Source organism: Aspergillus steynii, assembly GCF_002849105.1.
Source record: "Aspergillus steynii IBT 23096 chromosome Unknown P170scaffold_1, whole genome shotgun sequence".
Classification (NCBI taxonomy): domain Eukaryota; kingdom Fungi; phylum Ascomycota; class Eurotiomycetes; order Eurotiales; family Aspergillaceae; genus Aspergillus; species Aspergillus steynii.
In genome coordinates, this window is record NW_020194398.1 from 5,792,359 (window position 1) to 5,815,588 (window position 23,230).

Sequence of the window (23,230 nt, forward strand, 5' to 3'; positions counted from 1 at the left end):
AAGACGGTGATTGAGATTGGGAAGCATGATATGGAATGATCAAGTAGAGGCGTCTCGGTGATAGGAGTTTGTACTTCTATTTGGGAGGATGAAGTAAGAAGTATATCTTTTGATAAGCACCAGCAAAGCTGACAAGCTGATGATATTCCGTTTAAGAAAGAAAAACAAGAGGTAAAAATTCCGAAAAAAAAAGAAATTGACGCGAGTGTGAATTGAACTCATGCCATCTCATTTTCAATAAAATAAGAAATCGATCTGTTTTGGTACAGATGATCTGGGGTGCACGTTGTGACCGACTCGGACATCGGGGCAGCGCATAAGAAAGCAAATACGCAATTTGCCACTATATCGCATGGAGTGAATTCGGCCCCTACCAGTAACTGACAGCTGACAGCGGGTGGCAATGTCATGTTGAACGGAGATAAACCGGTTTGTTTAGAACGGTGTAGCTTGTTTTCTTTCTTTTTCTCAAGACATTCGAGTCAGACATTCGACATCTCAACTATCGTACGCTCTGAAGGTATATGATGGACATCTAAGAGTCTGTCCTGCTACTAGACTGGGTTACTTATTTGTAGCATAGCACAGAGCAATAATCTGATGCTCAATGACCAACGGGGCCAGGATCCCCAGCCAACACTCATGGTGTAACGGTTACTTCAATCAGAAGGACCTAGGAGATGCCACCGAGGCGCACGAGCCGTCAATTCATTCGTCGGACTATGCAGACTGGGATCAATCTCAGCCGCAGACCTGCAAAATAGAGAGGGTTAGCAGAGGTTGACTCGAGGTGTAGTTCTATTATGGGTCCTCTTGGGTCAACGGCGACAACGCTTGGACCGAGCAAACACGATGGAGCTCATCATTACGGAAGATGGTGCCATCCGAAGGGAAAGCAAAGTAAGAGGACCATGAGGTGCAATGGAACGAAGTCGCCGCGAGCGCAGGGACGGGCATCGGAGGAAAGCGTGGAAACGGGGAGAGGCTCGGCACCCGCAGCCCCGGCGACTCCGCCTGTCTGTCCTCTTCTCCTCTCCATCACATCACTTTACCTCGTCCTCTTCAACCGCAGTCCTCCACGCTCTGCATTCGCCTCCTCCCCTCCTCTCTCCTCTCCCTCTTTCTTCTCTTCTCTCTCCCTCCCGCCGTATCCCACTTCTCTCCCCCCTCACTCTCCCCACCTCTCCTCCCCTCTTCTCCTTCTCTGTTTATTTTTGGGGTGCCGTGTCTTTTCTTTTTTCTTTGCTTTTAGCCTGATCGACAGCAATTGCATTTTTACCTACCCATATCTATTTATTCTTCCGTCTTGTTTCTCCTCCACATTCTTCCTCTCCCACTTATTCCTAAGCCCAATTGCCCTGCTATTGGCGCAGTTCTTCATCGGCTGATCGTACGTCGCACTCGTTGAGCAGCGACTACTTGGCAACCCCCGGCGGCTCTTTTTTTTTCTTTCTTGGTATGCCTGCCTGTCTCATTCCCTCCCTCAATGGCAATTGTCTTCCCCGCTAATCAATTGGGACGTCTGTCTCTATATACAGAGCCCCCGTGCTACCCTTCGAACACCCACTCCACCTATCTGGTTTTACGGTCAATCGAACAATGGCTACCGATTTGTCGAACGTCAACGGTGGCGCCCCTAAATCCCGGGCTGCCATGCTCGAGGAACAGCATGCTCGCGACGAGGCACACAAGCCCACCGTCGAAGACGTGCCCGATGAAGATGATCTCCAGCACCCCCCGCCGTCCTCGGTGAAGCCCGAAACTCCGTCGCAGGCACCAGCTCCCGCTGCCGCTCCCGCCGCCCCGAAACCCGCTCCCAAGAAGGCACCCGCATTCGATGTCCAGTCCGAGGAATTGTTCCCTGCCCTGGGAAGCGGTCCCAAGCCTAAGGTTCCGACTGCTTCTGCCTGGGGTGCTAAAGGACCTTCCGCTGCCGCTGTCGCTAACGGTGCCCCCAGCGGTGCGCAAGCAGGTATGTCATTGTTTTCTTCCTTCCACATCCGTTGATATCTTTATCGAAAACCCTCGTTTTCTTGAAGGAAAGGCCACGCTAACGTGTATTGATCCAGCTCCAGGCCTCGATATCCCAAGAATCATGAGTCTCCCCGGAAAGCACATGGAACAGCTGCGTCTGGTTCCGTCCCAGATGCTCCCCCGCGGTCAACTGAAGAAGCCCCTTCGTGATATTCTGCGTGATATTTCCAAGCGGTCTAAGGCCAACGTTGACATGCGCGGCGGACCTGGAGGCTCTATAATCTTTGAGGGTAAGGGTTCAGTGGATGCTGTGAGACAAGCCCTCAAAGAGGTGGCGCAGCAGGTTGGATCTAAGGTATGATGCTTTGTCAAAATTTCCTACTCGATCCGACTACGGGCTAACCAGTACATCTAGCAATCCGTCCGTGTTCCGATCCCCACCTCTGCTCGCCCTCACATCATCGGTCGCCAAGGAACGGTTGTTCAGGACATCCAACAGCGGACCGGCGCGCGCGTGCAAGTCCCCCGTGCCGAGGACCCTGCTGCCGGCGAGGATGATGATGACACCGACACGATCGATGTTCTGATCGAAGGTGACGCCGTTGCTGCCGAAATGGCTCGCCGAGAGATCGAGGCCATCGTGAAGGAGCGAGCTGCCAACATGAGCCTGCGACTCAAGACTATCCCGCCCGAATTCTTCCCCTTCATTGCGGGTGCCCACAACGCCAACCTTCGAAACATCGAGGAGCGTACGAAAGCCCAGGTCCACGTACCTCGCTATGACACCTGGCTTAGTCAGCCTCCACCCCAGGAGGCCGAGCCGGGTCAGGTCCAGTTCGTCCCGGTCCCCGAGAAGAACATTCACATCTCCGGAGAGCGTGCTGCTGTACAGGAAGCCCGTGCTGAAGTTGAGAGACTCGCCGCCGATTTGCAACGCCGATTGGCCCTGCGGCAATTGGCGATCAACCGCGGTCAGCATCAGTTCATCCTTGGCGATAACGCCGATGCGCTGCACGAATTCCTTGCCGACACCGGGTGTGCCATCGTGTTGCCCCCCGCCTCCGACGAGAGCGAATTCCTCACCATCACCGGCCCCCTCGATAGGATCGAAAGTGGAATCAACCGCGCCATGGACCTCGCCACCAGCATGCAGATGGCCAGCATCGACTTGTCTCGTCAGCACCTGAACGCGCCCGCAGGAGCCAGTGCCCACGCTCGTGCTCTCACTCGGTACCTCCGACAGCGGCAAATCATCAAGGAGCTGGAGAGCATGTACGATGCCCGTATCGCGCTTCCCCCAAGCTCTGACGGACCTGTTACCTGGGAGGTGTACTCCAGAGATGGCAAGAACACCATCCGTGCCCGATCAGACATCATGAACCTTGTCCAAGCGCACCCTCCGGCTCGTATCCGTTACATCTCCGTTGACCCTTACTTCCACCCTTATCTGCGCTCGCGCAGCATCGCCAAGTTGCGCAGCGACTACGGCGTGCACCTTCTGGTTCCCGAAGAGATCGACAGCTCTGATGTCGTTCTCGTTTACGAGGGCCCTTCGGCGGCTGCCGCTCAGGCCGAGGTTTCGCGCCAACGCCCCTCCGTGGCCGAAATCACCGCTTTCGAGAAGGCTCTTGAGGAAGCCCAGGCCTACCTTTTGAGCACATTGGGTGACCAGAACGACGTGGTTGCCAAGTCCGTCAATGTCCCCGGCAAATACCAGGATAAGGTGCGCAAGTTCATCGTTCGTGACCAGCAGGCCAAGGGCGAGGACCAGATTCCGATTCGCGCCATTGTCGGTGATACGAAGGCTGCCCGAGACTGCGAGGTTTCTCTGCGCGGTCCTTCCAGCACCGTTGAGGATTTGATCTCCAGCCTGCAAGCGTTCGTTGTGGAGCAGGAGAAGGACGATCTCGAGCGCGGCTACACCACAACTTTTGACTTCCCCCAGAAATATGCCAACTTCCTCATCGGCAAGAAGGGTGAAAACATCAACAAGCTGCGCGATGAGTTCGATGTTGACATTAAGGTGGAAAATGGCAAGGTTGAGGTGAAGGGCCCCAAGGCCAAGGCCGATGCCGCCCGGATTAGAATCATCAACTTGGGCAAGAAGCTGGAAGACGAGACAACTCACATTCTCAAAATTCCTGCCCAATACCACCGCGAACTGATTGGACAGAAGGGCAGCCAGGTCAACCGGCTCCAGGACCGCTATGCTGTCCGCGTCCAGTTCCCCCGGGCTGCCGTTGCCGACGATGAGACCTCCAGCGAGGCTGGCCGCCCCAGCCGTCCCCAACAGGCTGCTGATGAAGTCCTTGTGAAGGGTCCCAGCAAGGGTGCCGACTCGGCTCGCGATGAGATTCTCAGCCTGTTGCAGTGGGTTATCGACCACTCTTTCTCGGCCACCGTTTCCGTAGCCCAGTCTCAGATTCCATCTCTGATCGGTCAGCGTGGCCGAGAGATGGACAAGCTGCGTGCCGATACCGAGGCCCAGATCGACGTCCCCGGCGCCAACGATGCGCCCGACGCCTCGGGTCGCGTTCAGATCAAGATCAAGGGTACCAAGAAGCAGGTCGAGGAAGCCAAGAAAATCCTGCAACAACGCTCCAACCAGTTTGACGCCATTGTGACCAAGACCATCGAAGTCGACAAGAAGCACCACAAGTCCCTTATCGGCGGTGGAGGTAAGTTGATCGAATTCGTCTTGGACCATCCCCCGTGTTCTCACAAATGCTAATTTGGAATCAGGTGCCAACATTCGCAAGATTGTTTCCGATGCTGGCGGACCTACTGACGGCAGCGCTTCTCGTATGGTCAGGTTCCCCCGCCCGGAGAGCAGTGACGCCGCGATCAAACTTGAAGGCGAGGGCCAAATCGTTGACAACATCATCGCTGCCATCCAAGAGTTCGTCAAGGAGCGTGAGGACCAGGTGACTGCCAGCATCGACGTTCCTCAAATCCAGCACCGGCTGCTCATCGGCCGCGGCGGTGACACCCGCCGGGATATCGAATCGAAGTTCAACATCACTCTGGATATTCCCAAGCAAGGCTCCGGACGCACCGAGATCAAGATCAAGGGTCCTAGCAACGCCGTTGGCGAAGCGAAGGAGCACATCCTTGCCATGCTCAAGGACCAACAGGGTGAGACGGTCCAGGTTCCCCGTCACCTTCACCACACCGTCGCCGACAACGGCGCCTTCTTCCGTCGTCTCCGCAACGACTACAAGGTCACCGTCGACCACGCTGGCCAGCAGGTGCCCGCCAAACCCGTCGTCGAGGACTCCCGCGCAGCCGTCAACGGCGGCTCTTCCCTTCCTCTGATCACCGACGAGCCCAGCGAATCCGTCGAGGCTCACTCGTGGAAGGTCGTCGACAACAGCCCCGCTGCTGTCGCCGCCGACCCTACCCAGCCCGCCACCATCCCCTGGGTACTCGCGGGTACCGGCGACAACGTCTCGCGCGCGAAGGCCGCCCTCGAGAAGGCCCTCGCCGCCGCCTCCCAGCAATCCGCCACCGGCTACCTGATCCTCCCCGACCCCAAGACCTACCGCTTCGTCGTCGGCCAGGGTGGCAGCCAGATCAACGCCATCCGGAAACAGACCGGCTGCCGCATCAACGTTCCCAAGGACCAAGCCAAGGGCGAGGCCATCGAGATCAAGGGCGGCAAGGAGAACCTCGAGGAAGCCAAGGATATGATCCTGGAGGCTGTCCGTGCCGGCCTGGAGGGTTCCTCCCGGTAAATGACGAAGTCGGGTGCGAAGGCAAGAAAAGAAGCATTATAATGATTTTTCTTAAAAAAATGGGGGGAAAGTAATTTGACCTCCTTTGCCCTTTTCTCCTATTCTTTTCTTTTTATTTTCATTTTCATTTTCCCTATTTCGATTTTTTATTATATGGCATCGAGGTGGTGATTCCAACCCAACCCGGTTTGCATTTCTTTTTATTTATCTTTTCAAGATCGGCACCTTATCTACTTACCTCTTTACTCTCAAAACTTCTCTTCTCATGTTTGTTTTATTGAGTTTTTTGTTGAATAAAAAAGACTGTTGTATAGCTCTTTCTGTCTCCGTTTACTGCCATTTAGCATCCGAAGCTTGGATATTTTGTGATTTACATAGTCCGTATCATAGGCATATTTAAATCTTTAAAAACGGATCTTGATATTCATAACTAGTTAATGCTGATTTCTCATAGACCATTGATTCTAGACTCGTTTTACCCCGCCGGTCTCACCGGAACTGTCTTCTGTGTGACCATGAGACCCCAAGCACAGTACAAGCTCTACAGACATAAAGACGGACTGACATCGAAAGAAACATCGGTCTATTAGAATTCGGCATGGAAAGAATATGTCGTCAAAAAGTGACTAGAAGGTAGTAGAAACAATAGGGCAGAAAGAAGAAAGGTAGATGGTCATCATGTCCAAAAACGAAATTCTTGGTCTTTCTCTCGAGTATCTTGCGAAAGATCTGACAATAACAGAACAAAATGAACACCATAAATATCTGCAGTGGATATCACCTGACAAAACCCCCGATGTAAGAACGATAACAAAGAATATGGTTTCATATTAAAAAAGGGCTCAAAGGAATCGATCATTCTTAATTCTTCAGATTGATTTTTTTTGGTTTTCTGGTTTTGTTTTCATTTACCGGTCTCGTTTACTGCGTCTCGACACCGGCGGTCTTCTGCAGGTACTGGTAAGCACCGTAGGCGATGGCGCCACCGATCAAGACGAAAGCATAGAGACCGACACCGAGACCGGACGAATCACCGGAGCCGGAGGAAGAAGGCTGGGCTTGGGCCTTGGGAGCGGGGTCGCCGGGCTAGAGAAACACGAGAATTAGAATTATTTTTGTCCGCTGCGCGATCGCAGTTTTTGGAAGGTGGTTGTGAACGTACCATGCGCTTCAGGTCACCGACGTACAGACCATCCAAGATCTCGCGGGCCTCGTCACTGTGTCCGACATCCTCGAAAGCCTCCGTGCTGTCCTGACCGCCGACGTCGAGAAGGACCTCCTCACCACCGCTGAAATTGTCCGTCAGTATGAGCACGACAAAGAATTCCTGGTTTCATTTCTTGACGGTTGTCCCTTGGATAGAACCCATGGATGTGGGAACTAGGGACTCTCAGGTCGGGATAACGTACGGGTGCTCATCGACGAAAGAGGTGCAGTCGTAGACCTTGTCGTGCACGACGAGGTAGAGGTCCTTCTTGGTGTTGTGCTCAGCAACCTCCTGGAAGGTGAGTTCCTTGTTGGCAGACATGATGATCGATTGGGATCCTATAGGAGGACGACAACAGCGGACTCGTTAGCTAAGATTGATGAATAGCGAGTGATTGAATTGATGACGGAGGGGTTGGAAAATAGGATAGAGTGTGAGTGGCCGGGTCAGAGTTTCTGCAAGGAGAAGGATCCGCGGCGCAGAGCCAGTTCCGGATGGTTACACCCTCACGACGGAAAGGACAGCAAGGCAGATAGACGGGAAAAGAGCGGTATTGATGATGACGTTATCATTGTATGGACTTTGCTGAGAAATGGCATGTGTGATATGACAGGCCCAACAGCCAGTCGGGGAATGCGAATCATGCGAACAAGATCGTTTGTTGACTTACCGAGAAAGTAGGGAATAGATTAGGGGAAGGAGATGAAGACCAAGATCGCGGAAGAAGACAGCGACGAAGAAAGGCAGGCAATTGCGACGAACGACGAACGACGAGCGAGAAGAGAAGAGAGAAGCAAGATGGCCGAGGAAGAAGGGAGAGGGAGAAGCGAGAGGAGACGAGAAAAGGGAAGGAGCGACAGGAATTGGATGGATCCAGGAAGTTGGGGGAGATCCGGGCAACGTGATTCGTCGGCGACTCCGCCTGAGGCAGGCCTTCGGACCTGCCGTGAATCCCTTCCGGTTCGACGTCTGGTAGGAACCTCGGGCCTGTCGTTCGGTCTACGCCGTGATCTCCCTTGACTTGTCACTCTCCGATCGTCTTCCCCTCTGCCTGGGAGCCGTTCTGCCTCTGCTGGGGCAATCCGGCTGCCACTGGACGCCAAAGTGGCCTGATAGCGGCGGGCCAATCAGCGGGCGCTTATTATACGGCCTGAGTCAGCGGGTGCCTGAGTCCGCCAGCTGCTCTTTTGGGCGTGTCCAACCGGGCGAGGATAAGATTGCCCCTTTCAGTGAGTTGCTGAGATCGCAATCGCAGTCCCCACTATGTATGCTGACGGCTGGGGAGTCGTGTTGACAATCGGTCTGGAGATACGGAGGATCTGGAGCACACCTTACAGCGTAGGCAGCATAACTATCGATCCGGGACTCCAGAACAGAGCAAGAAAACTCGCATAAACTCGTCTTCCATGCCTCGGTGACACGGCATGTGACTTGATACACGTAGACTAGATCCGTCTACTCATCGTAGATACTCGATCGGGAATGGCGGTTGTGCTGCATAACAGGAATTATGTACTCTCCTACGTACTGTCTGGGCGTCCAACTGCCCCCTCATGTCTCCGGACAGCAGACAAAGGGGTCGCTAACCTCGGGGTCGATCCGTCGGGTAGTGCCTTCGGGATTCACTGCCCGAGTCGGCGGCCAGACTGCCCCGCAGGCGGATTATAATACCTTAACTTGAGGCACCGCTACAGCCATGTGGATCACCGCCCGTCGTTCTCATCCAAACAGGTGCTCGCTCTTTCTCTATCTATATACAGTCATTCGAACTCGCTGGAAATGGCTGGCCATGCTAATATCACAGAATCAAAAATCGTTACATGCTCATGTCACGTGGCGGCGGTCATGCAAAACGAAGCAAAATCAATCAACCATAGCAAATGCAATCCGGGTTCCTTTTCGTTGCCCCCTCAAAATGCCGGCCTCACTTGGCGGGTACTCGCTCATAAAATACAATGTATGCTTGCTCGTTCTGTAGCCGATCCTTATACTGGAGATCTCGAGGATTGAAGTCCGTGACCCGGTGATCATCAAACCGGCGCCAACATTGACGCTGCGCATCGCGAACGAGCGAGATATAATGCCCGCTCCCCATCGACGATCCGATGTGGCGTAGCACGCCGTATGCATCGTACGTAAACGGCGGCACCGTGGCGGAGATCATCTCCGGTCGCCCGGTCGCTTTGGGATCGGAAGGCGGCACCTGGCTCGACCACGCAAAGACGAAATCATCCATCCGAAGTCCGTGAAGAGGAAAATCGATGGGCGTGTGGATTTTCCGGGCACTATGCGTCTTCGAGGCCGAGAACCGCTTGAAATGGACCACCAGGATCTGCGGGGCGCGCGTGATGATAATCTGCTTGGTCGCAACTCGCTCACACTTGCAGTATGGACACTTCCACACCTCATCTCCGCTCAGCAATTCCTCTTGGCAGTAGCTTCGAAGGCACTGGTAAACATCGCCGGTTCCGGATGGAGGAATCTCTACACTAATGCTGTAGAACGCTTCGTAGGTCGTCGAAGTCCGCTGGCAGGTGGTACATCGAAGGCGACTGGCGTGCTGCCCCGCAAAGAGCGAGGAGATAAAAGACTCCTCTCGATGGCAATACCGGTCCCATTCAATGCGAGAAACCTTGGGAACGGGCATTCTCTCCCTTTGCACCTCCTCACTGAATGTCAATGGCCGCAGAGGCGTCCTCTGCCAGTTGATGTTGAGGTCTTCGTGGAGACAATCAACCACAAAGTCAAAGAATTCCTTCGCATCCTGCTGTCGGTCGATGGCCCACTCCTGGTTCAGACGCCCGCAGAAGTTCCGAAAAGATGTTGGCATGATGACCTCCACGTCGTTCTTCCACAGGGATCGGACCAGGTTCGCGAACAGGCTTGGCATGACTCCCTGAGAGCCCTTCCAATTTTTCTGCACATAGAACCGGAACCGATCGTCGATGAAGAACTTACTCAGCATCAGCGTCGCGCTCAGACACTGGATCGTTGAGTTCATATAGCAGGTCACCCCGAAGTTCGTCAATCCGGTCCGAGGGAGTTTGATTCGATTCAACACCGAGTTCGCCGTGTACAGGGCAGTCTTGGTGGCAGAGTTTTGCCGCTCTAGGGTTGGCTGGATCTGCCGACCATCTGAGACACCGCTATAACTTGGACGAGGAACTGCGGGCGGAGGCCGTGACGGAGCGACGGGGACGGGAGCTGCATAGTTAGGGGCTGTCGGGACTGGCTTTCGAGCGTGTGGTGCCACCATGGATTCCTGGACGGTGTGTGGTTCGGGAAAGCGGCGCAGAAAGTCTTCGTAAGTATGCACAAATGGTGAAGGTGGCTGCTCTTCCTGAACCTCGCCTTCCGGTTCCTCGGTCAGCTCGCCCTCCCCAACATACGTGCTAGTATCGATCTCTTCGTTCTTGGACTTTTCCATCCATTCAGTCAACTCCTCGGGATTCAATGGCTTGTATTCGCGAAGCCGCCGCTTCCTCACCTCCAGGCTGGAATTGGCACTTGCGATAGTCGGTTTCCTTCCAAGTGGTCTCCCGGGCTTGTGCCTCGCTTGGATCGATCCCATGGCAATGGCAGTAGTAGATGTGGCAAGGGACTGTTGCCCGAGAAGATCAATCCAAGCGTCGAGACCACCAAGAAGAAGCGCTGGAGGGCGCCCATCCTTCAAGGCCTTGTAAGGATTGAACTCATAAAGAGTGTCATGCAGCGCCCGAAGATGAGGCGCAGTCGTCCCAACAGGCGACCCCGCCAGGTAACTGACAGAACCCGTGTTTTGGTCATAATAGACCACCATGTCGAATTCGTTGCGTCGCTCAAACAAAGACTGTTCATGTTCGGGAGATACTACCAGGCGCTCCTCAAGATCGTCTGCGGATACATTCTCGTTCAGTGCCACCGGTTCGATGCAAATAACGGATTTAGCAAATATATGACCCTCGTCATATTGATCGCGTGACCGTACATCGATCAGCAATATGTTGTAGCGCCGGAGATAGTCTAGCAAATGTTGGGCACTAATGGTGGGAGCGTGTGGAATGTCTGCAGTGCTGCTTCGAGCCTCCTTCACCTGGTGGATGCCGTTCGGGGTCCGCGATCTATAGGGATTGTCGTCAAGTCCGTTTCGGCTAGGGCTTCCGCGAGGCGAGTTGGTGAATTGAGAATATCTCGGGTTAACAGGACGCGAGCTCTCCGTAGAGGTCCTGGGGGGATTAGACGGTGGCTGCGATGGCACCGACCATATGGGACTGTAGGTGGGATCCGGGGCTCGGGGAAGTGACGTATTGAGGGGAAGTTTAGGAGGTAACGTCGGGGCGCCGTGAGGAGCTCCCATGCTGCGAGGCCCCAGAGGGCGTCGCGAAGGTGAGCTCAGCACGGAGCTTTGCTGTGATCGTGGAGGAATGTAGGAGGATGGCCGAGAAGAATTGTTGTCAGTGTTCTCTTGCAGCGGCATAGAAATGGCCCCGTTTTGGCCATTGATGACCGAATCTAGGCCATTAGTGGTAGGAGGAGAAGCTCTCAATTTCGCAAATCTCTGTGCCAGCGCATCCTCTGGCGGACTTGAAAATCTATTCATTTTTGTATCGAGCGACCGCTGGAACTCCGTGGGGCTAGGCATTCGTACTGAATTATCTCCCGAGTCGTTCCGGCGGCCTCTGGGGCTTGAGCTTCGAAAAGTACCCGCAGGTAGTATCTCAGAGACCGGTCTCGGGGAACTGTGTTTGGGTGTACTTGAAGGTTGTACGTTATTGATAAAGTTGTCCTCTAGGATCTGTCGCTTAATGTCATCCATCGTCCCTTGCTTTGTTCGCACAGCCTAGTATTTAGTTAGCGAACCTGAAAGGCCAAATCAAGACTGCAAGGAAAAGAGAGACAGAAAAAAAAATAAATAAAAAGGGAAAGCTGCAACACGAGAGCTCAAATGCCCAGCCGGAAATCATACCATCATTAAATTCGCGAACTGTTTATACCATCCAGGGCGCTGGCTTATGGTGACTCGGTAGTCTGCATGGTGAGGGATAATGTTGACAGTGATCTCGGAGGCACGAAGGTATTGCACGTAGGCCGTGTCTGGCTGATCGTTGTCGGCAAAACTCCTAGCTTGCTGAATTGCCTCCTGGGCTCGACTCAGTAAATCATCCAGCTGGATGGATAGCAGTTAGCAAAACGAAAGAACAGCTCGCCAATTGTGGTCTTGGCCAGGGTAGCCTACCGACGAAGATTCATTCACGTCCAGCGCAGCGGCTTCATCTTGAAGGTCTTTTATGCTAGGGAACCGCGGGGATCGAGCACCATGTGGAGCAGAGGGGCCGTTCTGAAGAGCGCCAGCAGGTCGGCCTTGACCGCCCGAGTACAGCCCGCCGATGGAGTGAGGACGCGGTGTCTTATCCCAGGGGGCGAACTCGGGAGGCGAAGGCAGAGCCGCTGCATTCGAGGACATGATGCAACGACTGGGATGGGAGATGTTTCAACGCATGACCCAGCCAGGTTTCGGAGTGTAGTCGGAGGAGGGATGGTCGCGAGTGCTCGGAGGTGGCTGCGGGACTAAGGACTCGGATGGACAGTCCCCCAAAGGATGGTCGCGAGATGAGAGATCGAAAGAAGCATCAAAGACAAAGCAACCGCATGAGCCAGGGAAGAGGGGAGAAGCGCAGGCAGCCAGATTGCCAGAACAACAATCGGGGATGGACGAGGCGGGATGCAGCGATTCCGGGGAAGGAGAACGACCAAGTATGGGAAAGCCAGTTACGTACCACGGCAGAACCGCTCACCGCCCGCCGCCGATATGACGATGCCTGGGGCCTGGCGGATGAGTCAGCCGCCAAGACGACGAGGTAAGGTATGCCCGGATCTGCCTGGAGAGCTTACGGACCTCGATCTCCTCCCACGGCGTGTTCATCGCTTTCCCCCCATGGTCGACTTGCATATCCTGTGCTCCCCCACATAGACTTTTCTTCCTGCTCTTGGCTGCGCTGGCATTCTTCTTATCTTCTTGCTGCTGTTGGACGCCTCTCATCTCCCACCCCTCTTTCCGCCCGCTACCCAACGTCATAGTGAATCTGTGACTCCGTCAATTGCGCGATCCTGCGATTTGGTCTCCGTCGTCATGGCGGGATGGTTCTCTTCGGCGTCGCCGCTCGATGAGCAGGTCGAGCGGGCGACTGCATCGTCTCTGTATGTCGTTGATGTCCCGACCTCTCCAATTCCGTCCCGTTCGTGATTCTAACAGACCCTGTAGGGAAGACATCGCCCTGAATCTCGAAGTCTCCGACCTGATTCGATCGAAGAGTGTTCAGCCGAAGGAGGCGATGAGGTCGTTAAAACGCCGACTAGAAAATAAGAACCCTAATATACAACTGGCAACGCTCAAGGTTCGCTCCGCAAGGTTCATCCCCTCTTGTCTATCTACGTACTGACCGAACGGTCGCCACTGCAGTTAACGGATACGTGTGTGAAGAATGGCGGTACTCACTTCCTCGCCGAAATTGCCTCTCGCGAATTTATGGATAACCTGGTCTCCTTGTTGAAGACGGAGGGTGCCCCGCTCAACGCCGAAGTGAAAGAGAAAATGCTAGAGCTGATTCAGGACTGGGCGATGGCGGCTCAGGGTCGCATGGATCTAAGTTATGTTGGCATTACATACCAGAAGCTCCAGGAAGAAGGATTCCGGTTCCCGCCTAAGACGAAGATGAGTGGTAGTATGTTGGAGAGTAGTGCGGTAAGCTCTCCTTGAAACGTGCGCCCGTGGCCTCTGCTAATACCATTTGGTGCTACAGCCGCCCGAATGGATAGACTCCGACGTCTGCATGCGATGTCGTACGCCGTTTAGTTTTATGAACCGGAAGCACCACTGCCGAAACTGTGGTAACGTCTTCGACGCTCAGTGTTCTAGCAAGACGCTTCCTCTTCCCCACCTGGGAATATTGCAGCCTGTTCGAGTCGACGATGGATGCTACGCTAAATTGACCGCGAAACCTTTCCCCCCGGCGGCATTGTCGGATCGGTCGGCGTTCAAGAACAACTCTATCACGAAATCCAATGCAATGGAGCCTCGGACGGCACGAGCGGAAAGTGGTTTTGATGATGATCTACGGCGGGCTTTACAAATGAGCTTGGAGGAGGCACAGAATAAAGGATCAGGTGGCTACGTTCCGCAATCTCAAATGGTGGCCCCAGAGCCACCCAAGGCATCCGGGCCTTCGAAGGCCGAGGAGGAGGAGGACGCGGATTTGAAGGCGGCTATTGAGGCCTCCTTGCGCGATATGGAACAGCACAAGCAGAAACATGCGGCCACTCTGAAAAATACGAGAGCCCCGGAAACCCCATCTCAAGGCGCCGCGGTCGCCACCGATCTACCTAAAAATCCATATGAACTTAGTCCTGTTGAGGTCGAAAACATCCACCTCTTCGCAGCACTCGTTGACCGACTGCAACATCAACCACCCGGGACGATCTTGCGCGAGCCCCAAATCCAGGAACTTTACGAGAGCATTGGTGCACTCCGGCCGAAACTGGCGCGGAGCTATGGTGAGACTATGAGCAAACATGGTATGTTTATCTAGTTCCTGGGCTCTTCAGTCTACACTCTATTTTTCATTGACTAACCTTGTGATCCCTAGACACGCTTCTTGATTTACATGCTAAACTATCTACTGTGGTGCGGTATTATGATCGCATGTTGGAGGAACGTCTGTCGAGTGCTTATTCGCAACACTCTCTCGGATTTGGGACCGTCCCTGGTGCTGCTGCGCAATATCCTAACATGTATCCCTCAATGCCTTCGCAGCCGGTCGAAGGTAAAGCGGGGGCTGAGAACTTCTATTATGGGAATCCCGTCGCCGAGAAGCCGCGACCTACGGATTCCCCGTATGCTCCTCAGTATCCATCAGAAAGGGCGAACCATGAAGGGGCCGGACCGCGGAGCGGTGCCATGAGCCCTGGCATGTACCCGCCGCCATCTCAACCTCTGACCCACAGCCAACCGTGGAGTGGCAATGCTCCCGTTGCGTCCCCTCCGCCCCCGAGCTCCAACCCCCCATTCCCTGGCAATCCTGCAGCCTATCCTGGGCCAGGCGCCCCGGCGCAATTCTATGCGCCTCCTGCTCAGCGAGAGCCAGCTTCACATCCATACCAAGCCCCCCGTCAAGGCGACGCGGATGCCTCCTACCAGCCGTCTCCCATCACACGAACCAATTCTCTCTATCAGCAAGCAGGACCCCCCGCTGCTCCCGCTGGTCCTGTCCCAAGCGCACCGGAACAACCTCCTTCAATGGATCAGGTGCCGTCTGCCGCATATATGCAGCTGGCCGAATCGCAAGTCGGGCAGCCTAATGGCCATCATGGGATACAACATGCGCCGCCGGAGCCGCAGAGCCAGTCATATTATTATCCTCAGCAACAACAGCCTGGTCCGCCACCTTCAATGTACCCGCAGAGTAACCCAGCACCCCAAGCTGCTTACCCAGTTGGGGATGTTTCCCCCATTACTGGACACCCTTCCCCCGTGCAATACCATCAGCCGCCACAGCCTCGGCCAGCAGTCGAGGAGAGTCTGATTGAGCTTTAGGCATGGAGGGAACTTGGCTATCTGTTGGCGGTTAATGTTATTCTTCGGTTTTCTGTCTTTCTCTTTTCCTCCGTGGCAATTATGATACCAGATGCTTGGATTGTTTGCAGACTATGAAATTGTACTTACATTCCTTGACGATTTCAATCAAAGCTTGCAATAAAATACCTCCCGTAGAATGCTAGTAGACCATCGAAGATCTTGAGGCGGGCGGAGAAGCCGCCGAGGATCACGGAAAAGATTCCGAGTCTGTTTGCTTGCTCTCTTCTCCGTTTCCACCTCTATTGAACCCGCCAAAAGCACCCCCACGCCCAAGCTCGAGCCCTTTATTATTATGGTCCGCTTATTGCAAACCAATATGCAATCCCTCGTACTAGCACACCCCCGATTTAATCATTCGCCATGCAGTTGACCCGCGACGAAATCGAGAAACACAACAGCAAAGACTCCTGCTGGGTCGCCATCCACGGCTCCGTTTACGATGTAACTGGTGCGTTCGAACTTGTCTTCACCTTCATACATACTCATACTAACTCTTTAGACTTCGTTGACTCCCACCCCGGTGGACCTCATGTCATTCTCCGCTGTGCCGGCAAAGACGCAACCGAGGACTTCGACTCCGTGCACGATCAGGAACTTCTGACACAATCACTACCATCTTCTGCTTTCCGCGGCCACCTCGAACCGGGGTCTCTCAGCAAGTCCAGTAAACCCATCGAGCACGTGCCCGAAATCAAAGAAACCGATCCCTTGCCCCCGCCGCTAGCGACACTGATCAATCTCTACGATTTCGAGTCCCTGGCGCAGAAACATCTGCCGCCGAACGCATGGGCGTATTACTGCTCCGGCGCGGACGACGAGATCAGCAAGCGCCAGAACGCCAAAGCGTATCAGAAAGTGTCGCTTCGGCCGCGCATCCTGCGCAGTATTCGGGCCGTGGACACGAGTACGTCCATTTTGGGCAAGGCGGTCTCGTTGCCGGTGTATATGAGTCCCGTGGGGATTGCGAAGTTGGCGCATCCGAATGGCGAGCGGGCATTGTCTGCCGCGGCTGGTAAGGAAGGGCTGGTCCAGGTGCTGGCGAATGGGTCGAGTTTTCCCATTGAGAGCGTGATGAAGGCTCGGGCGCGGGAGGATCAGGCGCTCTTTGCGCAGCTGTATGTGAATAAGGATATCAAGAAGTCGGAGGACATGGTGCGGAGAGCTGATGCTGCCGGGGCGGGGGCGATATGGGTGACGGTGGATTCGCCGGTGGTTGGGAAGAGGGAGATGGATGAGAGGTTGAATCTGCAGGTCCAGGTGTGTATTATGCTTGGGTGGTAGGTTTGAGTGCAGGGACTGACATGCCTTTAGGCTCGGGATAATCCAGCGACCAAGGGACAAGGCGTTGCCAAAACAATGGCCAGCTCCATCTCCCCGTTCATTGATTGGGATATTCTGACGTGGCTGCGTGGTCTTACTTCGCTGCCTATCGTCATTAAGGGGATTCAGTGCGTTGAGGATGCCGTTCTCGCGTATGAGAAGGGTGTACAAGGCATTGTTCTATCGAACCATGGGGGCCGATCCCAGGACACGTATGTGGACTAGTCTTCGATGCTATGGTCTGTATCACAGCTAACGAGGGCAGGGCACAATCACCACTTCTCACTCTTCTGGAGATCCGTCGCTACGCACCCTACCTTATTGGAAGCAAGATGCAAATCTTCATTGACGGTGGCATTCGCCGAGGCACCGACGTGCTCAAGGCACTTGCACTGGGAGCAACAGCCGTTGGACTAGGCCGACCTTTTCTATATGGACTTGCGAGTGGCTACGGAGAGGAAGGAGTTCGACGAACGATCGAGATCCTCAGACAGGAGATCGAATCCAACATGGTGTTTCTGGGAGTGACTTCTTTGAAAGAATTAGGTCCACATCTACTGAACACGGCACGCCTGGAGAGGAATATGGTTGGGTCCGTGAAGCTGTGATGAGCACTGTTGTAGCTACTATACATAGTTGATGCCAATGCTATTTCTTACCCCCACGCCCTTGAAACGCCCGTAATTTCTGGAAAACCAGTAGCTCTTACGGACGATCAGTCTCTGCACCTGTCATCATCCCACATTCCCCAGGATTCGAACCCCCACGCTCGTCGGCCTTCACCCCGATTCAACCCCGCATTGACGCCTGTCGATCAAGACATCATCGCCGGGGTTATAATTCTGTACCTCATCTTTCCCAAGCTATCCTAGAGGTTTCCCACGACAGTTTAAGCACATTCACTATGAGCGATAAGATTGAGGTCCTACTCTACGGCTTGGGAGCGTATGTACACATGTTCAACAACTTGAGATATCTTCCTAATCGAGCCGATCTACAGCATAGGTTCCTTCTACGCCTTCATTCTCAAGCGGTCTGAGAACGTGCGCCTAACGGTCGTCGCGCGGTCAAATTACGATGCTGTCAAGGCGAATGTATGTTCCACATGGCGTCAAACTGGTCTACTAGCCACCATCAGTATTGACCATGCATGATAGGGCATTCTGATAGAGAGCGAAAACCATGGCCAGCATCGCTTCCATCCCGATAATGGTGAGCTAGATTGGCACATACCTATCTACGATGTTGCTAAAGGACATGATCACAGTGATTAAATCCCCCGACGAAATCACCAACTCCTTCCGCTACGTCGTCTGCGCCCACAAAGCAATCGACCAGGAATCCGTCGCCGCACGACTCAAGCCCGCCATCGATGAGAACACAACCGTGGTGCTCATCCAGAACGGCGTGGGCAACGAGGAAGCCTTCCGGAATCTTTACCCTCAATCATCCATCATAACCTGCGTGGTACGTTTCTGTCCCCGCCACTCTAAGCACCATCACCCCTGCCAGTCAACATCCATCTAATTTGAACCTCACACAAACCAACAGACATGGGTCGGAGCCCGCCAATCCACGCCCGGAACAATCGCGCACACCAAATCCGAAGACATGCAGATCGGGCTCTTCCCCAACGCCGCCCTCTCCTCCGCTCTGGAGCGATCCCGTCTCGACATGTTCGCCACGCTCCTCGAGCATGGCCAAACCAAGTTCCAAGTCCTCGAGGACATGCAGCGCCAACGCTGGGAGAAGGTCGTGTGGAACGCGGCGTGGAATCCCCTGACGACGTTGACGTTGTTGGATACGCAGAGCTGGCTGGGCTCGTCGCCCGACGCTACGCCTCTGACGCACAGACTGATGCGCGAGGTGATTGACGTGGGAAGGAAGTGTGGGGTGGAGTTGGACTACGGGCTCGTTGATCGGTTGATGGACAAGATTAACGCCATGCCGGGCATCGGGAGTAGTATGCAGACGGACTGTCTTAATAAGAGGCCCATGGAGATTGATGTGATACTGGGGTTTCCGGCGAAGAAGGCCAAGGAGTTGGGGGTTGAGACGCCGGTGTTGGATACGATTCAGACGTTGGTGAGGGCAGTGGATGTGAGGTTGAGGGCTGCGTTGTAGTTATTTTGATTTGTATTAGGGTTATATAGGGTGGGTGTGGGTAGACTAGTGAATATATTGGAGCCTATATAAAGACTCTTCGAATTCCATATCTCCTTGTTAGCTTCACGATCTCTAGAGATACCCGCATCAAAGCACCGCTACTACGGAGAACCTCCGAGCCGATCCTACATCTACCATCCCTGTCCCTATACTAGTACTACTATCCAACATCCATCAGTCGCTGTCAACCCCCACGGACAAAATGCGGAGAAACACCCACTTCCCCATGATTCCACTGCCCCCACGCCTCCATACATGCTCCATGCGGGTGACAGCATCAGAGGCAGATCACCGTCTACCAGACATGCCGCTTGGATACATCCCGATAAATTCAGTAATCCGTGATGTGTGTTCATCTCCTTCCATCCCATAATCACCCCCATCGTCATCATCACCAGGAATCAGTACCACAGCCAGAACAATGACCGCTGAAACCGACAGCCCAACGCCAGCTCCAGCTCCAGCCATCGAACAGACACCAGACAAGCATGACACGGCTCATTTTGAAACCGTCCCCGCCGAACCAGGCAAAGTGCACAATGGCGATACCGCGCTGGCTCTCTTCGACAACTTCGATGACCTCGAAGGAGCTATTGATCCGGTCGAGAACAAGCGTCTCGTTCGCAAGATTGATCTCATGATTCTACCGTTTTTGAGCGTTTGCTATGCGTTCTACTATGTGAGTTTTTGTGACGGTCGTCTTGTTATCTTGCTAACTGGCACCAAGATCGATAAAACGACACTTTCGTATGCAGCCATCTTCGGCATCAACGAAGACCTGGGGCTCTCGGGGGAGCAGTATTCATGGTTATCGAGTGTTTTCTACTTCGGGTTCTTGGTATACCATAACCGACTGTATAATTATGGAATTTTCAAGCTAACGTGTCTGATAACAGGTCTGGGCGCTTCCAACCAATTTCCTGATGCAGCAGTTTCCAGTGGGCAAATACCTCGGCATCAATATCTTCCTGTGGGGGTTCTTTCTCATGTTACAAGGTTCGTATACTAGCCCACTCCACCCCTCGACTAGACAATGCACCATACTGAAGTGCACTACTAGCGGTCGCAAAGAACTTTACCCAGCTGGCCGTGCTGCGCGTGATATCCGGCGCCGCAGAAGCATGCAGGTATACATACACCATCCACCCCGACCCAACAAAGCTAACCAACCACCCAACCAACCAAGCGATCCAGCATTCATGCTCATCACCAGCATGTGGTACACCCGCCGCCAACAGCCCATCCGCATCGGCATCTGGTACACCGCCAACGGCGCAGGCATCGCGCTGGGCGGCCTCCTCGGCTACGGCATCGGTCAGATCAAGGGCTCGCTAGCGTCCTGGAAGTACGAGTTCCTGATCATCGGAGCGCTGTGCTCGGCCTGGGGCATTGTAATCATCTTCTTCCTGCCTGACTCCCCCGTGTCGACGCGGTACCTGAGTGACAGCGAAAAGCGTCTCGCTGTCGAGCGCCTGCGCGATAACCAGACCGGCGTCGAGAATAAGACCCTCAAGCTGTCTCAGGTCTGGGAGGCCTTTCTGGATTGGAAGGTCTGGTTCTTTCTCCTGCTGGGGTTCTCCGGGAATATTCCGAACGGGGGGATTTCGAATTTCGGGACTCTGATTATTCAGGGGTTTGGCTTTTCGACTTGTATGTTGCCTATCCTGTCTAACCCGCCCTATATACTCATCAGTATTAACCATGAGAGAAACCTTACAGTGGTAACAGCCCTGATGCAAATCCCCTACGGCACATTCATCGCCATCATGATCCTCATCAGCGTCTGGCTCAACGACCGCCTCCCGCCCAACAACCGCTGCCTCGTGACGATCCTCTTCCTGCTCCCCAACGTGGCAGGCTCCTTCGGACTGTGCTACCTCCCTGAATCGAACCGCATCGGCCGCCTGATCTGCTACTACCTCACGGGCTCCTACAACGCCTCCTTCGTGATCATCCTCTCCATCCTCACGGCCAACATCGCCGGCCACACCAAGAAGGTCGTCACGAACGCGATGATCTTCCTGGGCGTCTGTGCGGGGAATATCGCGGGGCCGTTCTTCTATAAAGGGGACCAGGCGCCGCGGTATCCGTTGGGGATTTGGTCGATGATTGTGGCGAATTTTGTGGAAATTGCGCTGGTGGTGGTGTTGAGGATGGCGCTGGCGTGGGAGAATCGGAGGAGGGATCGGGTGCAGGGGATTTCGGGGGATGGGGATGGGGATGGGGAGGAGGTGCGGAGGGCGGAGATGGCGAGGACGGCGTTTAGTGATTTGACGGATAAGGAGAATTTGAATTTTAGGTATATTTATTAGAGGGTTTTGCTGTCTAGGTATGAGGTATGGTTGGTTTATATGGGAGAGGTGTTGAGTGTGGAATGTTGGGTGAAGAGATCATAACTTGGAATTCTATACTTCCTCTAGAACTATGTATCCATCTACATCACAACAAACAACTTACCACCAGTGGAGCTAAGCCGACCAGCTACCCCATCTCCATCCTGACCCTCCACAGATCGACTTCATTTCTCCACGAATCAAGAAATCCGTGTCCGAGCGTGGGGGGCACCATTCCATCGCATGTTTCTCGCCCGGATTTATCCCGACCCCCACGCGGGGAAACATCCAGAGAATCCTCGGCTGGCCTTATATATGAAGCTTGGGGTAAACAGACCTGGCTCTATATATTATTTTACTCATTGTCTCCTATATTCTCTACCATTTATTACCTATCGCACCAGATAATACCAGAAGAATCAAAATGGCCAAAATAAAATTCATCGAATACTTCCGCGTCAAGCCGCGATGGCTCTTCGTCAAGGTCACCGATGACCAGGGCCGGTTCGGCTGGGGCGAGGGCACGTTAGAAGGCCATACGCAGGCTGTCGAGGGCGCACTGGACGAGATCATTGTGAGGCTTGTGGGCCTGGAGGCAGAGTATGTACCATTTAATTCTGTTTTCTTTTTTCTCGTCTATCGGCATTGCCCCGCGACTGTTCCCATCTTTGCGTGTGATTATGAGTTCATGGGAAGCTGACCTTTTCAGTGACATCGAACACATCTGGCAACTTGTCTGGCGACTAGGCTTCTACCGCGGAGGGCCCGTCTTCATGTCTGCTATCTCAGGTATCGACATCGCATTGTGGGATCTGAAAGGTCGCACGCTGGGCGTGCCGGTGTACCAGCTTCTTGGGGGGAAGGTGCGAAACAAGGTGCAGGTATATGCATGGATTGGAGGTGATCGACCGAGTGATGTCGAGGTGGCAGCGTACGTTCATACCTCTTACCTGCCCACCGACGTTTCTGAGAGCGCTTGTATTTGTTTTTCAATCCAGCAACAAGAGTACACTAACACCGAACAGAAAAGCACGTATCGAGCAGGGCCTTAAATGCATCAAAATGAACGCCACCGAGGACGTGAATTGGCTCGACGGGCCCGCCGTGCTGGACTCGTGCGTTGAGCGCCTCAAGACTGTCAAGTCGCTCGGCCTCGACGCAGGACTAGACTTCCATGGCCGACTGCACAAGCCGATGGCAAAGCAGTTAGCTAAGGCGCTGGAGCCCTATCGGCCACTCTTTATCGAGGAGCCACTGCTCTGCGAGCACCCCGAAGCGCTGAAGCAGCTGTCCGGACTGACTACAATCCCTATCGCTTTCGGGGAGCGGTTGTTCACGCGGTGGGACATGAAACGGTTCCTGGAAGACGGATCGGTGGACGTGCTGCAGCCGGACATTGCGCATGCGGGTGGCATTTCCGAGACGAGGCGCATTGCGTCGTTGGCAGAGACATACGATGTGGCTATTGCGCCGCATTGCCCGTTGGGCCCGATTGCATTGGCAGCGTCGATCCAGGTGGCCGTTTCGACGCCAAATTTTGTCATCCAAGAGATGAGCCTGGGGATGCATTATAATGTTGAAGCGGGGGATATTGACCTGAATAGTTACTTGGTGGATAAGTCGGTGTTTGATATCGCGGAAGGGTTTGTGAAAGCGCCGTCGGGCGTGGGATTGGGAATTGAGATCGACGAAGAACTGGTCAGGGCTATCAGTAAGGAGACAGAACCTTGGCAGCCCAAGGAGTTTTATGGACCTGACGGGGCAATTCGTGAGTGGTGATTTGGCAGGACGAATATCGCAGAGTATCAATATAGACGATTGGGATAGGTGACCGTAACCCTAACTTTTTCGAATAGTTTCAACTTTCAATTTCTATTAAGCTACC

General features: G+C 53.9%; 7 protein-coding genes across 7 annotated transcripts; 5 read left to right on the forward strand and 2 right to left on the reverse strand.

The window, feature by feature from the left end:
* The first annotated feature begins 1,130 nt into the window (after positions 1–1,130).
* P170DRAFT_375458 (putative RNA binding effector protein Scp160) lies at positions 1,131–6,120 on the forward strand. The gene is made up of 5 exons (XM_024845316.1): positions 1,131–1,456; positions 1,539–1,972; positions 2,070–2,329; positions 2,390–4,652; positions 4,717–6,120. Exons 2-5 carry the CDS (start codon positions 1,600–1,602, stop codon positions 5,706–5,708), a joined length of 3,888 nt encoding a protein of 1,295 aa, XP_024710915.1. The 5' UTR covers positions 1,131–1,456; positions 1,539–1,599; the 3' UTR covers positions 5,709–6,120.
* A 518-nt stretch (positions 6,121–6,638) lies between these two features.
* On the reverse strand, positions 6,639–7,236 carry P170DRAFT_313626 (cytochrome b5-like heme/steroid binding domain-containing protein; the record flags this gene model as incomplete). Its single annotated transcript, XM_024843267.1, has 3 exons — positions 6,639–6,794; positions 6,871–6,997; positions 7,118–7,236. Coding segments are annotated over 3 exons (402 nt in total), but the record flags the coding sequence as incomplete, so codon positions are not given.
* A 1,377-nt stretch (positions 7,237–8,613) lies between these two features.
* On the reverse strand, positions 8,614–12,607 carry P170DRAFT_452930 (putative ubiquitin C-terminal hydrolase). The gene is made up of 3 exons (XM_024851318.1): positions 12,131–12,607; positions 11,861–12,061; positions 8,614–11,734 (listed from the first exon to the last, which is right to left on the reverse strand). Exons 1-3 carry the CDS (start codon positions 12,356–12,358, stop codon positions 8,840–8,842), a joined length of 3,324 nt encoding a protein of 1,107 aa, XP_024710917.1. The 5' UTR covers positions 12,359–12,607; the 3' UTR covers positions 8,614–8,839.
* A 201-nt stretch (positions 12,608–12,808) lies between these two features.
* On the forward strand, positions 12,809–15,641 carry vps27 (ESCRT-0 subunit protein VPS27). Its single transcript, XM_024852036.1, has 5 exons — positions 12,809–13,092; positions 13,157–13,289; positions 13,355–13,636; positions 13,695–14,466; positions 14,538–15,641. Exons 1-5 carry the CDS (start codon positions 13,025–13,027, stop codon positions 15,482–15,484), a joined length of 2,202 nt encoding a protein of 733 aa, XP_024710918.1. The 5' UTR covers positions 12,809–13,024; the 3' UTR covers positions 15,485–15,641.
* A 134-nt stretch (positions 15,642–15,775) lies between these two features.
* P170DRAFT_375469 (uncharacterized protein) lies at positions 15,776–19,019 on the forward strand. Its single transcript, XM_024845317.1, has 8 exons — positions 15,776–15,974; positions 16,026–16,783; positions 16,838–17,058; positions 17,112–17,450; positions 17,847–17,940; positions 18,004–18,058; positions 18,114–18,313; positions 18,398–19,019. The coding sequence occupies exons 1-8, from the start codon at positions 15,887–15,889 to the stop codon at positions 18,968–18,970; spliced, it is 2,328 nt and encodes a 775-aa protein (XP_024710919.1). The 5' UTR covers positions 15,776–15,886; the 3' UTR covers positions 18,971–19,019.
* Positions 19,020–19,433: 414 nt separating this feature from the next.
* Positions 19,434–21,324, forward strand: P170DRAFT_399860 (putative MFS allantoate transporter; the record flags this gene model as incomplete). Its single annotated transcript, XM_024846295.1, has 6 exons — positions 19,434–19,691; positions 19,740–19,850; positions 19,909–20,008; positions 20,073–20,139; positions 20,199–20,662; positions 20,732–21,324. 6 exons carry the CDS (start codon positions 19,434–19,436, stop codon positions 21,322–21,324), a joined length of 1,593 nt encoding a protein of 530 aa, XP_024710920.1.
* Positions 21,325–21,739: 415 nt separating this feature from the next.
* On the forward strand, positions 21,740–23,124 carry P170DRAFT_399861 (D-galactonate dehydratase; the record flags this gene model as incomplete). Its single annotated transcript, XM_024846296.1, has 3 exons — positions 21,740–21,945; positions 22,055–22,276; positions 22,371–23,124. Exons 1-3 carry the CDS (start codon positions 21,770–21,772, stop codon positions 23,122–23,124), a joined length of 1,152 nt encoding a protein of 383 aa, XP_024710921.1. The 5' UTR covers positions 21,740–21,769.
* Positions 23,125–23,230: the final 106 nt, after the last annotated feature.

Bases quoted from the DNA above. Each gene is read 5' to 3' on its own strand.
- P170DRAFT_375458 (XM_024845316.1), top strand. From the start codon at position 1,600: ATGGCTACCGATTTGTCGAACGTCAACGGTGGCGCCCCTAAATCCCGG. The intron at 2,330-2,389 runs GTATGATGCTTT...CAGTACATCTAG, and splicing joins CGCAGCAGGTTGGATCTAAG to CAATCCGTCCGTGTTCCGAT. The intron at 4,653-4,716 runs GTAAGTTGATCG...ATTTGGAATCAG, and splicing joins GTCCCTTATCGGCGGTGGAG to GTGCCAACATTCGCAAGATT.
- P170DRAFT_452930 (XM_024851318.1), bottom strand. From the start codon at position 12,358: ATGTCCTCGAATGCAGCGGCTCTGCCTTCGCCTCCCGAGTTCGCCCCC. The intron at 12,062-12,130 runs GTAGGCTACCCT...CTATCCATCCAG, and splicing joins ACGTGAATGAATCTTCGTCG to CTGGATGATTTACTGAGTCG. The intron at 11,735-11,860 runs GTATGATTTCCG...ACTAAATACTAG, and splicing joins AGTTCGCGAATTTAATGATG to GCTGTGCGAACAAAGCAAGG.
- vps27 (XM_024852036.1), top strand. From the start codon at position 13,025: ATGGCGGGATGGTTCTCTTCGGCGTCGCCGCTCGATGAGCAGGTCGAG. The intron at 13,093-13,156 runs GTATGTCGTTGA...CAGACCCTGTAG, and splicing joins CGGGCGACTGCATCGTCTCT to GGAAGACATCGCCCTGAATC. The intron at 13,290-13,354 runs GTTCGCTCCGCA...TCGCCACTGCAG, and splicing joins TACAACTGGCAACGCTCAAG to TTAACGGATACGTGTGTGAA.
- P170DRAFT_375469 (XM_024845317.1), top strand. From the start codon at position 15,887: ATGCAGTTGACCCGCGACGAAATCGAGAAACACAACAGCAAAGACTCC. The intron at 17,059-17,111 runs GTATGTGGACTA...TAACGAGGGCAG, and splicing joins GGGGGCCGATCCCAGGACAC to GGCACAATCACCACTTCTCA. The intron at 18,314-18,397 runs GTACGTTTCTGT...ACAAACCAACAG, and splicing joins CATCCATCATAACCTGCGTG to ACATGGGTCGGAGCCCGCCA.